This window comes from Lycium ferocissimum, chromosome 7, assembly GCF_029784015.1.
Source record: "Lycium ferocissimum isolate CSIRO_LF1 chromosome 7, AGI_CSIRO_Lferr_CH_V1, whole genome shotgun sequence".
Classification (NCBI taxonomy): Eukaryota; Viridiplantae; Streptophyta; class Magnoliopsida; order Solanales; family Solanaceae; genus Lycium; species Lycium ferocissimum.
In genome coordinates, this window is record NC_081348.1 from 32,661,988 (window position 1) to 32,678,423 (window position 16,436).

Sequence of the window (16,436 nt, forward strand, 5' to 3'; positions counted from 1 at the left end):
AAAAAATTTTGATTTGATTTCTTCTCTGAGAATTTAAATGAGTCGATGCAGGTTGCTGGCATGAAAACACTTCTTGGTATCGAATTCAGCTAGCAAGAAAATGGCCAGCCAACCGTTTATTTTATTTATTTTTAGATAAGTTTTACTGCCCAACTGCGTAGAGTAATTGATACTCTGCACTTGAATAGTAAAATGCATCTGTGGATAAACCACAAAGCATGTGAAGATATAGAAGAATAGGTGCGAACGTACAGTACTGGACATATTATAGTGGATACGAGTCACGCGTGGAAAAAAAATACGAGTCTGGTCATTAATGTCATAATTGTGGTGAAATCTTGCACGTAATAATATGATCCAATAGTTAATGAAGTGGGTAAAGAACATTAAATTTCAGGTTTATATTGCTAGCGTAATAAAATTCAGTTAAGTTCTCTTTATCTATCCAAATCGTGACAATAAGGATTCGCATATATAAATGTTAATCTTACAATTGCGATCCAAAACAACATTATTTAAAAAATATGGTAAAATCTGCCAATCTTTATCTACGTGCACAAAACTTGTGGTTCTGCTAGAATTTATGCCAAAGTAAAAGATGGGTGCATTTTAACCGACACCAGCAGAAAGTTAGATTCCTCAACGATTTGTATTTTGTGGCCTTTGTCCATGATATTTTTTCTTTAAAAGAAATTATGTGAAAAGTAAATCTGGAGGTGTGGGCATATCCACTTAGCTTCAATAATATAATATGAAGAGTAGTGAGCCATATCTCATTCCTTATTAGTCAAACACGCACTGTTCAAGAGTCAATCATTGCTACTGAAAGCGTTAAAGTGACGATTGGGGCAGCAAATTTCTGATCCCAATAGTTAAATGCTCAAAATGTGGTTGAGAAATAGGTATTCTCCAATCTCTCCTTCCTCAATAATACTATATTAAATTGATCTATCAATTTATCTCCACTCCATGTAAAAATAAAAAAGCTTATCAATTCCGAAAGAGATGTCATGCTCTATTTTTTTCTTTTCTTTTTTCGGTTAAAGTTCCCTCTAATGTGGTGAAAAAACTTGAGTCAATTATACCTACCATTTCTGTAATAAAAATATTATTTTATTTATAATTTATAGATATAATAGCACTTGTGGTTCCTGAGTCATTGGTATATTATGATTTTATTTCTTGTAATATATGACCTCAATACATTTAATCTTCAGTTAATAAAAATATGTGTTTTGGTCCTTATATGCTGGGGTGTTTATGGGTCTGTTTGGGTTGATTTTGGGTTAAAACCAAAACCAAACCAATCTAATCGATTTTTAAAATTATTAAAATCAAACCAAACCAAATATAACACATATGCATCGGTTTGGTTGTAGTTTGTTCGCTTCGGTTTGGGTCGATTTTTTTGGTTTTTAAGAAAACTAATGGTGTTTCTCTCTTTGATGTTTTTTTCCCTACAATTAGGAGAGAAATTTTTATCTTTTTCCAACTTATAATTCGTTATTACCCGTTTATTGTGGTAGCTATAGTTTTCTTAGATTATGGAGAAAATGACTTAGGATTTATAAATTTTAATTAAGTGAATAAAGTTTATAAGAAATACAAAAAATAAATCTAGGTAAATCTCATAGTAGTTTCTTTGAATAAATGAGTTTGAATTTATGGATTTCTTTTTAAAATCAGCTTAAGGTATAAAGTTCATTAGCTTATTAGAGATAAATAAAATTATGCTTAAAAAGTATACAAATTATTTAAAAGTATCTATAAAAGTTAATGTATTGTGTGTGTGTGTGTATATATATATATTATGTATAAAATTACCGGTTCGCTTCAATTTTTTCTTATGGTTGTTTTTAGTAAAACCAGAACCAAATCAAATATTATCGATTTTTAAAAAATTAAAATCAAACCAAACCCAAACCGAGTAAATATCGGTTTGGTTCGTGTCATCGACCCAATTTGGAGGGCCGGGACGGACACCGGAACTAACTGCCTTTATCATCATACTTTCATAATCGTATCTAGGTGAGCCACATGGCTAACTCATGAATTTCCATGCATCAAAACCAATTTCCGTCGGACTAAGGCACGCTTATATATACGTACATCAACTATGCCCGTATATACCGAGCCGACAAGGCTATCAAAATGATATATAACATGGTGACAAGGTGAGAGATACCTAATTGTACACGACTATCTACGAGCCTCTGGAAAGTTTTGCATAAAATCATAAAGACGGACAGACCCCGCCGTACCCGTATATGTGCACCAAAAGAATAATACCAATTATTTCGGCTCCGGATCAAATGAAACACACCTACTGTATGCAATCATTGAAGCCGGCCGGCGGTGCAGTGCGTGTCTCCACATCTACTGCGGGCATGAACGCGGCGTCCACAAACAAAAGGACGTCATTACGAACAATGTACTGAGTAAATAAGGCATGAATAATAACATGATACAAGTATGAAGAATAACATGAGATAAACGAATTATTTATACCTCTTAAGACGTTTGTTATGCTTACCTAACCTTCCTTTGAAGGAAACATTTCATACATCTACATATAATGACACCATACCCGACCATATAGGTTCAGTGTCATCCATATCCAGCCATAGCAAGGCTCGGTGTTGTCCGTACCTAACTGCAGTGGTGCGCGCGCAATAGATATCATACCCGGCCATATAAGCTCAGTGTCACAACATAGCTTCATACATTTATGACATACATAAGTATCTAAGAGAAACGTGACAATACTATCGGGGTGACATAAAGTCGGTAAACCCCCGATTTTCATTATTGAATCACCATCATCGTTATCATCATTACTATTATCATCATCATCATTATCATCATCACTATCAGGAGCTTTTACCAAAGTATTTCAAGGATATTGGAAGTTAGGAACTTCTAGCATCTCTAGGATTAGGACATTGTGAATATCTTAAATGGCATTTCTAGAATTGAACTCATCATCATAATCGTTGTCATTATCATCACAAGGAACATTGTCAACAATATCAAGAGAATCTCGAGGATTATGAGCTTATAGCAGTTATAGGAATAAGAATATCATGGATATCACGTATAGATTAACGAGGGAAAACATGCCTTTAGAAATAAGGGTTAGCCTTACATACCTTTACGTCTTCTTAACTACTTAACGTTCTTCTCCAAGGTTTGAAAAGTCTACATTCAAGAGGATTCATACCAAGGTTAAGTCTTGAAAACACTTCTAAGTTCAAACTAGTGCTATTAACGAACTAACAAGATTTGGGCAGCATTTCCCCTATTTTATCAACTTCCACCAAATTACAAATCAACTCCCAAACAACAACAACAACAACATCCACAATATCATATTCAAGAAGTTACATTCAGTACAATCTCAAATCTACCCAAAATCCCCTTTTTAAGTTCATCTCAAAGTCATCTTCTTCACTTCAACATTTATAACTTCTCCACTTTAATTCTTTTCCTTTCCAAGGGTCACTAAACCTTTATATTAACTCAATCATGTGAATAGAATGAAGAACATACCTTATAATCAAAGATCTTCACCTCACTCGACTCCTCGAGATCAAGTTCCCTGACTTTGAAAGGAAGCAAGAATTATCACCTTCCATGGATTACCTTTGGGTTTTGATGTTGATCTTCTCTCTTGATGATACGGAAAGGTTTGGAATGTTAGGGAACCATCAAGAACTCCCAAGAAGACTCTAGAGAGGTGGGGAATAAGTCTGGAAGGTTGGAATGAAAATGAGGTCCTTGGGGATTTAAAAAGGTGGCAAAAATCGCTCTCCGACTCAATTGGCGGTGAGTATGCGGCCTAGCACACTAAGTGTGCGGCCGCACACTCTCTCCACCACTTGGGGGTGGTGTTGGCCAGTGAGTACACCCAAAATGGGGAGTTGGTGTTCAGTATGCGCTTATTACACTCAATGTGCGACCACACACTGCCCTAATTTCTCCGTTTTTGCGAAATCACGTTCTTTTCGATTCGTTTGACCTCCAATCCTTATGGAACCTTCTTAGCACTCGTATAAACTTCATTAACCATCTAAGAGACCCTATAACTTCCCCTCAAGGCATTACCACACAACGTATAACTCAAAGAAATCTTCTCGAAATCGAATTCAATCTTTCGACAAACTTGGTTCATAGCTTCGTATGACCACGAAACCTTAAGGTACATACTTGGAATTGTTGGATAACATTCTTAACCTTATAAGGGCTTCATATCGCTTTACATGTTGGTTACTCATGACGCAAACGACACAAATTTCCAAGATACGGCTTGATTCGATTTACGATTCGGATCGGTTTTTAACCAAAACATGAACACCCCTACTTATAAGTTATATTTTGACTACTTTTAGAGCTATACTACTCTTTGAATATGGAGTAACAATACACGTTTTAAATCAACGCATAAGTAATTAATGTTGGAACGGTTAATCTTTTTTGGTAAATTTGTGAATATCACAATCAAAGGGATAAAAAGTGCACATTTCAATTAATTGAAAGTTAATCTGTTTGGGCAGATATTACAAGGACAAAAATTAGAGTCTATCAATAATTGGGGACCAAAGATGTCATTAACCCTATTTTATATTTTAAGAGCCAACTTTGGAAGGAACCTTGGTACTAGTTGGACTCGAGTATAAATTTCCACTGGGCCATTTAAATGGGTTAGTTAACAGATGGACTCTCTGTTTTCTGGGAACACCAATACAGACTGGGCCGGTAAGCAACTACACAGCATTTGGGCCTTAAGCCCTTAGTATTCTTTGGGCAATTCGCAGAATTGCCCTTCGTTTGGGGTGGTCTTTAAATTTTGAATATTTGAAATCTTTAAAACATCAAAAAACATAAGGTTAAGGGTTCGAACCCCGTGCGGTCAAAATTTTAAAAAAAAAAATTCGTAAGGCAAGTTTAAATTTCGCTATCTTTTTGGAAGGAATTACAAAGTTATCGGACCGGCATCTTATGCCTTATGGCGGACTTGGCATAAGTATGCACATAACTTTGATAATTCATTCAAAAGTTTATCTTGATCATTTAAAAGTTTGCCCGTTAAGTATACAAGGTAACTTTGTGAAGGAATACAAAGTTATCGGTCTATGCCAATAAGTATCTTGAATTAACCGTAACTTTGATAATTTCATTAGTTATCTTGGAGTTCGGCGTAAAAGTTTGCCCGTTAAAAGTATGCCCCCGTAACTTTGTGAAGGAATTATCAAAGTTATGCGGACATACTTATGGTACTAGAGGCATGGTATCGGTCACGGCATAAAATGTGTAATTCCTTAACAAAAGTATGCGGGGTGGGCATACACGCTATTTAACCTTTGTCTTGCGATTTTTTTTTTTTAATTTATGCTTGAGCGGGGGTTCGAACTCTCTCATTATTTCGACGCGAAAGTTCAAAGTTGCAATACGAAGGACAAAAATTAAAAAGCGATAAGGCGTAATTTAAAGATCACGCAAAATATGAGGGCAAAATTTAAAAGACCCTTTAAAGAAGGGCACTCCGCGCAAAAAAATGATATTCTTTATCTGTCTGTTTTGCAGGAGTTTGACATGCTTATCTCTTCTTCTTTTTTGCTTTTATGTTCGAGTAGTAGAAGTGCTATAAAACATTCACTTGTATGTGCAAATATTTGAAGGGAACGTATACCTTATTATATATGAACTTGAAACCTCTTGATTCCTTAATTCAATTTTCATCACTAGATTAAGGTGTCGGTGACATAAAAAATGACTTTATGTTTAGCATCTATCTGCGGTGCAATTGAACATTGATAAAAGATCTATGTGATACTATTGATCTTATACATATAATATAATAAATCTTCAATTCCTGACCCTCTCTGAAGGGTTAATTAGTTTTGTTTTTTGCAAACGAAAAGAAAATAGATGATGAGAAGTCGTTAATTAATAAACCAAGTAATTGATGAACAAGCATGAATGAGTTACAATCATTAATCTAAAACACTACTATAGAATTATACTTAAAATAGACTAACTAATGTAACAGTTGACTAACAATCCCAACTAGAAGCAATATTAATGTTATGTGTTACACATAAGATGGAAAGATTTGCCTCAGTACTAGCTTTGAAGTTCACTTACCGCCAAAAAATAATCAAGTAGACCAATTGCTTGTCTACTTTTAATGTCCGATACCAATTAATCTGAGAATGTTATTTTCAGGTCGTCTCCAATAAAATCCCTGTAAAATATCCGGCAAGATGTTGCCCGATACAAGAACGTAAATCAGCAACGCGTTCGTTCCCATCCATTTCAGTACTATGGTCCAGTATTTTCTATAGCCCCATACATCAACCACCATATAGACTGCAGTGAAGAGAAATCCAGCAGCACCAGCAGTAACACACATATAGCTGAATGAGTACAACACCTTATTCAAATGCATCCCAAAACAGTCACATATTACACCCATTAGAACAAGACAAAAGGACGGTATCAACCATTGTTGAATTCTAACTTTATGATCCTTGAAATGGACAATAATGTGCCCATAATGTAGACCAATGAAGCAAGTTACAACTGCCATTAATGAGCTCAATAGTCCTTCTGGATCGAATGGGGCGTGACACCATGATGGAGCATCTGGAGGAAGGGGACCGTAATTAGGAGAATTGACACTACATTCTTTTAATCGTCCGTAAATAGGTCTGGTATATAAGTGGTGAATTCCCAATATTTTTCGATCGATCATTCCTACAGCATTACATGCTGGCCCAATGTCTCCTCGTACACCACATTTCACTGAGAATATTTGTGATGCGTCCGTTGGAATATGATACTCCCAATCAGGAACATATAAACCATAGAACAAAGAAAGGTATACAATAGTGACAATTATAGTCAAGGCCCATTGAAGGCGGTATTTCTTCAGCAAAGATTGTCCTGAGTTGACTTTATATTTAGTAGCCTTGAGCCAAATTTCACACATTGCTGCTACCAAGAATGATATTGCAATTCTCTGCAACATACCCATCCATCTGATGTTCTCAACGTCCACTCCATAAGTTAGATCTTTTACGCCATGAAAATAGCCTCCTTGAAGAAAGAGGCCAATGACGAAAAGCTTAAAAGCGCGGCGCATTGCTTTTCTAGTTGCAGTCAGTCTGCAGGGCAAGTTCTTGTACGCGAGTCCAAGTGACACCCCAACAATGAAGAGGAAAAATGGCATGACAAAATCCGCCAGGGTTATACCATTCCACGGTGAATGATTCACGGAAGGATAAATTCCACCAGCGTATTCCACAAATATCATCAACGTGACAGTAAGCCCGCGAAAAATGTCAAGAGAAAGAACGCGACCACATCCTGCAACACTAGAACCAGTTGATGTTGGTGATGAAGCAATTTTTTGCAAAGACAATTCAACATTATTGTTGTCTTTTGTTCCATCACTTGTAATAATCTCAACGCTAGGAGAGAAATTTTTAGTCTGAACTGGCACATTCCCTTGTTCGAGATCCCACAGTAATCGTGCATCATTAATCTTCTCTCTGATTAATTGATAAGATCCCATTTTTTCGAAAAATTATGCGTACTCAAGAAGAGGAGATTTTTGTAAGGGAACTTGATAATTCTAATGTTCTCTATAATTGTCTATAGAAACTAAGTAGCAACACTCATATTTATAATAGTGCAAAACCTAATTTAACTAGAATTAGAAAACCTATTCCTAAATTGTTTGGACTACAAATCCTATTTTAATTACAGAAATTAAACTAAAAAAACATCAAACGTTAAACACTTTTTTAGTTCAACGGTAAAATAATTAAGCATGCTTAGTCTTGACTTAAAACATCGCCGGTGAAATTTATATATGTGGAGATTTTTGCTAAAAGTAAGCACGCAAATGTGCATAATTGAATTATATAATAAATGGGTTTAGAGGCTGTATTTATTATGATAATGACCTGAAATAGGATAGTGGTGAACCTTTTAATTTACTATGCTAAAATTTTTGCTAAACACACTAGGTTGACATTATAATTCAAAAGAAATTAATGAGCAAGTATTTTCTCTTCCGTGCAAGTAACTATGTCCAATAAAAAATCTAAAATTCAAGAGGAGAAAAAGAACCATTATTAAAGAATAGGTGTGACACGAGACAGTTATTTAAAGAACAGAAAAGGGTAAAAAATGTCCTTAAACTGTGCAAATTGAGCAAAAATGTCCTTCACCAATAGTTTGGTCCAAAATACCCCTGTAGTTACTTTACCGAGTCAAAAATGCACTTAATGTTACTTTATTGGGTCAAAAATGTCATTTTGCTAATTGACATATATTTTTTTTCTTTTCTTTTTAAACACATTCTTTCCTAATAATTTTTTTATTTTAACTTGTTTCTCTTCTTTTAAAATCCATTTACTAATAAAAAAGAGGGAAGTAATTTTTTTTTCTTAACTTCATTTTATTAATTAAAATAGAATAACCCCATGTACTTTTTAACTGATAATATAGATCATTTATATAAGATCATAGTAACCTCATTATTAATTGTCATTTAGATAACAATAAAATTATTTTTCCTTATAAACTACTATTTCTTAATCTTCTCGGAATTTGTAACGACCTGCTTAGTTGTTTAACACGTTCGAACTTGTTCCCGCTAAAATACTCTTTCCGTAGTTTTAAAAGGTATTCTTGACGTGCATGAATTGGTAGCTTGGTGATTTAATTGGCGGGTATTTTAAAAAAAAAATATATTCATTTAATGTGTGTGAATAGTTATTCATAGGAATATGAGTTTCAGACATATAGGGTATAGGTTGGTAAATAAGGTATTTGACGGAATGACTATATTTTATACAAATGGTTAAATGAATAAGTAATTAAGTTATGGGGCTTAACCCACTTCTTATGACCCATATATCTTAGAAGCCTAGGGTTTAAAAATAATTCATTTACTTTGGGCAAGGAAAGAAAAAAGTAAATAGAAACCCTTTGGCACAATAGCGGAAGAAAACTACCATGAACTTCTTCGTGCACAACAGTTAAGAGGCATCAAAAGGCATCAGGTAGATGGCCTTTACGTTTTGTTGTTGATATTCACTGTAATTATTACGTGACTGACTTTAATTATACTACAAAGTTATCTTATTCAAAATTCCTTAGTCTGCCAAGTTGTTATTTACTATTTTGGTTACAGCAATTGAGTGTTTTGTGGTTCTAGCTTTTGGTGCTATTAGAATATTGTGAGCATTGTTGGATTCATCATGGCATAATGATTACACGATCATATGAGGGCTAAGTGTAATGATTGTCTAGTAATTGAGCAATAACGAATGGGTATGGTTTACGATTCCTATGTATTTTTGTTTCTTGGTTTGAAGTACTGTTTCCATCACTTAGTTCAAGTTTCGGATTTTCCCATATATTATTATGTTACAACTACAACTGTAGCATATTAGGATTATGAAATTAAATACTAGATGCATTGAATTGTATGTATACCTTTAAATTCATGGTATTTGAGTTGTGGAAGTTAGCTTTTAATCTGAAGTTAAGATTTTGGAGTAATTAAAGGTTTCGAGTCCTAGTCTTAAGAATTGAGAATTTATGATTTGAGCGTTCATATATGACGCTTAAGTTATAAAACTATATATATATATATATATATATATATATATATATATATATATATTATATATATATATATATATATATATTATTATTTTTATTTTATTATTATTATTAGAAAATTTCAGTTTTATCCTTGTGGATCCGTGGTAACTTTTCGGTGTGTATTTTTGGGTTTTGAATATAAGTATAGCAATATGGGTGTCCTTAGATTCGTATTCTAACATAGATCGCATATTTGATAGATTTTGATCGTTTAGAGACTCTACGTAAAGGAAAGGCAGTGGTTTGATTGTTCGTGGCACTCGCTCGGCATTGAGGTAGGTTATGGCTTACCTTTTTGGTTAGACTTCGATTAGCGAAACATATGTATAGTTAGATACTGTCGGAGAAAGCATGTACGCTTTCGGGTACGAATTTGGGATGGACTAGGTTGGTATTGTTGACTGATTTGTTGGCTTGTAGCCTTATATGGTTGTGTTGTGACTTGATTGGAAGTGATAATAAGGAAGAGAGTACACGAGGCCCGAGGTTCTTACCGGGATCGTGAAAATACATGAGGCCCGAGGTTCTTACCGGGATCGTGAGAGTAAACGAGGCCCGAGGTCCTTACCGGGATCGTGAGAGTGGTATATGGACTTCGCGAGTCCCCCATGGGTCATGGTTGTTGGGCGACGATCTACACCGCCATAGAATGTGTGTACGGGCATTGCATTGCATTGTATTGTATTGTATTGCCTTGCGTTGCGTATTTATTCTTCATATCATCCTTTTATGCCTTGGATTTCGTAATGTTTTATTTGCCGATATATTGGATTGTGATGTTTACTTGTATCGGATTGCGAGCATGTCTATTCTTCAGTTTTCTTCTTGTGTATATGTTAGCTAATTGTTGTCGGCCTATGATATCTACCAGTACTTGTGTTTGTGCGACCACCTTCTTCGTTTTTTTTAGTGCGAGTACGAGATCGGTACAATTACGCACCTCGACATTGATCTCGAGGCTATCTGCGGAGTTCTTGCTAGGGTGAGCTTATTGGACGAGTCCGCCACCCTCTTCTTTGCTACTTGTTTTACTTTGATCCTTAGACAGTATTTCTAGTTTTGAGACTCATGTATTATTCAGACACGTTGATCAGTGGCTCTTGTACTATTTCTGACTATTTTCCTTGGGTGGTATTTAGAAATTGGGAATTCCGCACTTGGTATCTATAATATATGTTAGACTCTTCATTAATTTCGCTTTATTTAGTAATTATTATTGTATAACTGATCAAGGGAAGGGTTCTCCTACCGAGGTGGGATATGGTAGGTGCCCGGACGACTTAGCGACATTTGGGTCGTGACAAAATTGAAGCAGGATAAGCATTTGCTAATTTGATGTTGATGGTACATGACTATGTGTACTTCTTTCAAATGGTTGGGGTATTTTAATTGGTTAAATTTTTCCCATAGGATATGATTGACATTCACGTGCAAGGCTAAAAAAAAATTGAAACTCATCATATATGTTATGTAAGTCGGATTGTGTTTGATAGACACACTTGAGATCAAGTTCAGGGGTTCAATAGGAACAACACTTAGTTGAAGTGTCAAAATGGAAAAAAGAGATAAGTTTAGGAGATTACATATGCATTAGGCCTATATGTTTTATATGACTATAGATCATTGTACAAAGATAAATTGTTGTTAAAAATAAAATGAGTCATTTTCTTCGCACGGAATAATAAAAAAATATGTTCATGTCACTTGAAAAAAGGAGAGTATTGTGTAATTTCCTAAGGAGTCATTTGGTAGATAGTCGAAATTATCTCGGGATTATAATCCCGGGACTAATTTATCTCATCTATTGGGATTATTTTATACCATCTAAAAGATGGTATAAAATAATCGATATAAGTGGGATAAGAAGGTATAAGGTGGGATATCCCAGCCATGTTAATTTTAATATCATGTTTGATACAAAGGTATAAATTTATCTTTATCTCAGGATAAATTTATACCTTCTACCAAACATGACATAAAAATTAATCTTTGGAATATCCCAACTTATACCTTCGACCCTAAGTGATAGCGGAAAAAGGTACAAGTAATAGATCAATGGGCCCACCACAAATCCCAAATCGAATATACTACTGAATTGGTTCCTAGTAAGATTATAATAATACGAAGATCAGCCCAGCCCACCTGACCCCCACCCCCCACTCTCAACTGTGTATATATCCAAGCAAATCAACTTCTGTAACTTTATCAAGTCTCATCTTCAGACCAAAAAGGCGGCGCTAGCTAGTTGTCAGTGTCGTGTGGGTCTAATAATGTCAGAACACAAAAAAACTCTCTTCAAATACAAATCATGGTCACCCGACATTCAACGTGAAGAAGCTTGGCTCAAACGTAGGAACAATCATCGTATGCGTCTCGCCGCCGACCGCCGTTCCATGAGCCTCACCGCCGCAGAACACCGCCGTAACATGACCATCGCCGCAGCTGAACCTCGTCGTTCAATGAGCGTTACCGACGAGGATCTTGAAGAACTACGTGCTTGTTTTGAATTAGGGTTTGGTTTTGATTTGAATTCGGATTTGGATCCTAAGCTTACTAAAGCTTTTCCAGCTTTGGAGCTTTATCAAGCTGTGAATAAGTTATCTAGATCTTCTTCTTCTGTTTCGATGGGAACTTCTGAGTGTGAAACTCCGAAGTCTGTTGAAAGCTCTGTGTCCATTGTTGAACCAGGTAAAAATAAATCTCTATGAAATAATTTATCAAAGTCCAAAATTTTGAAAAACGCAATTTTAGACGCGGAGGGATTTAAAGTTTATGAGTTTTCAATTAACTCTCGAAGTTTAACTCATTTAATTACTAGGTTCATTATTATATATATATATATATATATAATAAATTTCCAAAAATCAGATAGGCCTACAATTAATTTAATACATTTTCTTATACAAATATAAAATCTAAGTAAAAGCTTCTAAGTTCGTTTTGTAATATTTAGTTCTGCCCTGCGTGATTGTAGCTATTTTAATATTTTCTAATTATTTTGTTCTGTTTTATTTGTGAAGGTGATGATCCCAAGGAAGTGAAGATGAGGTTGAAACAATGGGCACAAGTGGTGGCTCTTTCAGTGCTTCCATCACCTTCCGTGTTAGGATAATTGATTTAGAATTTAAAGTTAGTGATATTCGAGAATATTACGTAGATTTCTAAACTCTGTTGTAAGAGTAGGTACAAACAAGATGTATAAATATATATAAGTCTGTATGTGTTGCTCAGTTATATATAAATGGAATTGAATGCTTATTTACTCCATCTGTTTTTTATTTTTTCTCCTTTTATGCATCTTAATCACCACAAAAGGTAGATTGCTTATATTTGTCAGTATAACAATAATAGTAAACAAAAAATAAGTTTCACTTTCTTTCTTTTGCTCTAGAATTGAAGATGTTGATAGATGTTACTTCCTTATTTCTAGTTGTTTCTATAACTGAAGAATGTTTTGTGCCCTAAGGGAAATTATTTTGAAAGTTTTGGGGTTGATTTATTAATATAATTAAAATTTGTGATTATTAGGTTAGTAAAACTAAATTACAGATTCTTGTTAGTTTGCCAAATGCCAATGATCACAGGTGCAATAATATTCTCGTGATTCTTTATGGATTCTTTAATTTGTCATTATCACTTAAAAAAAGAAGAAGGGGTTGATGTTTTGCATTTCTCGGAATGTTCTAGTGTTCCCTAACTAATTTAAACCTTAACAATATGTAATGGTTACATCAAATTATATTAATTTATCATGATTAAGCTATAAATTAAGATGAAAATGAGTGTTAACTAATTAGTACTTATGATTTAGTGATAAAAGTACACGTGAAGACATAGTTGGTGTAAACATTGAATACAGATAAGTACATGCCGAGGGAGTGCCGTTGGCATTACCGTGAATCCGTGATACTGAGATTAAAAAAAAGCAAAAGTAAACATTTTCATTCGCAATGATAGTACAAAATCACACGGAAAACGTGAGAAAGATATACTGATGAGTAATTTAATTAGTGGTTATTATGGCAATAAATCTTCCACATTATCTTATCCTCTTTTAATTTCCTTGAATTGAACAATAAGAAGATTTGGTTAAAATCGGTCATTTTCACAGTGTTGTGATGCTTTGCTTAGGAATATTATTAGGGTCTAGGATTTAAAATATTGTAAAGAAACTCATATTTCATGTCTTATAAGAATAACACAATAATATATACGGATATTATGAGGTGAAATTAAATGTTGCATACAGATTAATAATGTAGCCCCATACTATATAAACGATCTTTCATATTAATAAAACTAGTTAGCATAGTCAGTACTGTCAGTTGCAGCATTCTTTCTACACCATGTAGCTTCATAGTTTACAAGTTTCTCAAAAGTATTACAATCCAGAATAAAGCGTTTAGAAGTAGTTTCTAAAATGTCTGTCCAAAATACTTTATTTGCAAACATTGGAAGGACTATCAAAAACTTTATCCTTCATTCCTTACTTTGCTAAGACATCTGCCACTCTATTCTGCTCCCTGTATATGTGTTGCACCAACGGCTTCCTCAGCTTCATTAGCAAAGACCTGCATTAAAATATAATGGGGTTAAAAATTTCATGTCCATTGTTGAGCATATTGATTATCTCACTTGAGCCAACTTCTACCCTAAATGGCATAATATTGTTATCCACTGCCATTTGCAGTCCTTGGCGAAGGGCAAGGATTTCATTCATGGTGTTGGTCATATTTAAGGAGCTTTTCAGGACACCCATGACCCAATCCCCACTGGAGTTTCTGATGATGCTTCCGATCCCCCCAATACCATTGTTAGAGTTAGCAGCTCCAACGTAAATGGAGCAAGATATGGTTTAATTTATCTCTCTTCAATCTTTCTCGAGCTCAGTCAATATTACCAAGCAAGTATGAAGCTATGGATCAATATTTTATGCTTATTCCAGGTAAACTAGCTAGACACTTTCAAATTTTGCTTTATAAATATTTTAAGGAATGGGATACCTCACGACTCCTCTAAACTTAACACGTTTTATTTCACGCACATTTGAATTATTTTTAGTTCTGATTAGCTTCCTGAATTTGACAGTTTCATAATCTTGATTCCCTTTGCTGACGCGACAATGCGAACAGCTTAAATACATTCTCTTTAGATGTGTGGGGTTAACAAAAAATGGCTAGTAGCAGGAAATTAACAAATTCACGTACGTAGCAGCACTTGTATCTCACTCACATCATGTGAGATTGCTTAGGGGGATTGATGCTATTAAAATGTTAAGTCCCGCAGATAATTAGGATTAGACGAAATTCGAATATGAAATGAATAAAAAACATTACTCCTACATTAGTTTTATGACATTCCAAGGTATTCTACCATATTTTAGTTTTATTTTACGTCGGGTTTGTACAAAACGTAACAAACTAAAAATCATATATTGCAGAAGCAGAAGGTAGATTTGCTTCTTCTCGATCGATCAATAGTTTTCAAGTTCTATGGAATACTTTATATTTACACATTCTGCTTCAATATCTTTGAAGTTCCATACAATTCTAGTCTCTATAATCGTCTTGCATCTAGATTTACTTGATTGTCCTCTATATTTGTTACTTATAGAGTACTAGTTTGCTGTTCAATTCAGCCTGCAGCTTAATCCCAAACTCCTCTTTCTTTCCAATCAGGAGCAGAGTCACAACGGTAATTATAGATTCAGCTGAACTCAGTAATTTTTAAGTCAAAATGTTTTTTAATATTTAAAAAATTATTTAACATATTAAATAATATTGTATTCCGAATTCAGTAACCAAATAATATTATAATCCAAAACGCATAGCCCAATTAACCTTGAAGTCTACTTTTATTGAAGTACTAAAATTTCAAGTTTTTCTAACGCTAAAATGAAGCCAATTGATCTCATTGGGGAAGGAATGTGTTTCTTTTTATTTTTCCTGTGCCAGGAAGCTCTAAAAGCATGTGACATATATAGCGCAGATAACCAATAATCACGTGTAACGTAACATGGACCAATTATTATTTAATCAGTTCTGCTGAAGATTTCCATCCAAACACTCAACTGACATGCAATAATTTGCCGAATTCAATGTGACCAAAACTATCACCCTCGATTAGGATTTGTAGTTTGATAAACATATTTTTAGGTACGTCCAATATCATTACAAAACTGAAGCCTCCCACAAATCATACCCTTAAGTAGGGGTGTACAAAGTAAACCGACAAAATGACCAAACAGATAAACCGAAATTGACAGAAAAAACCCGACTAATGGTTTGGTTTGACTTGGTTTGGTGTTGGAAAAAAAACCCGAATACAATTGGTTTGGTTTGGTTTTAACTAAAAAAAGTCAAACCGAACCAAACCAACCCGACATTACATGTATTCAATTTTTAAAACATTTTATACATAAAAATATTTATTTGTAAAGTAATTTATAAATATTTCTTAAATTTTTTCGTAATTTTTTATCTATTATCATATTATTCAAGCTTGAACTTAGAATTTTGAATGTCAATAAGTTTTATATCCTATGGATGTTAGTAACTCAAATAAAGTCCAAACCAAAACCAACTCAACACTAATCCTAACAAAAGAAATTCAATTTACTACTAGGAATGACAATAATGTTGGATATCTATTCTTTAGCTTTGCATAATTGATTTACGTGAGTAAAAATACATAACTTAAGTTTTTTTTCTTTGTCATGTAAGTAATACTTATTTTAGCATGACTTAGTATTTTCA

General features: G+C 34.2%; 2 protein-coding genes across 2 annotated transcripts; one reads left to right on the forward strand and one right to left on the reverse strand.

Annotated features, from left to right (window-relative positions):
* Nucleotides 1-6,184: 6,184 nt before the first annotated feature.
* Nucleotides 6,185-7,354, reverse strand: LOC132062136 (uncharacterized). Its single transcript, XM_059454771.1, has one exon. It carries the CDS (start codon nt 7,313-7,315, stop codon nt 6,185-6,187), a length of 1,131 nt encoding a protein of 376 aa, XP_059310754.1. The 5' UTR covers nt 7,316-7,354.
* Nucleotides 7,355-11,811: 4,457 nt separating this feature from the next.
* LOC132062719 (uncharacterized) lies at nt 11,812-12,943 on the forward strand. Its single transcript, XM_059455238.1, has 2 exons — nt 11,812-12,369; nt 12,702-12,943. Exons 1-2 carry the CDS (start codon nt 11,952-11,954, stop codon nt 12,791-12,793), a joined length of 510 nt encoding a protein of 169 aa, XP_059311221.1. The 5' UTR covers nt 11,812-11,951; the 3' UTR covers nt 12,794-12,943.
* The last annotated feature ends 3,493 nt before the right edge of the window (nt 12,944-16,436 follow it).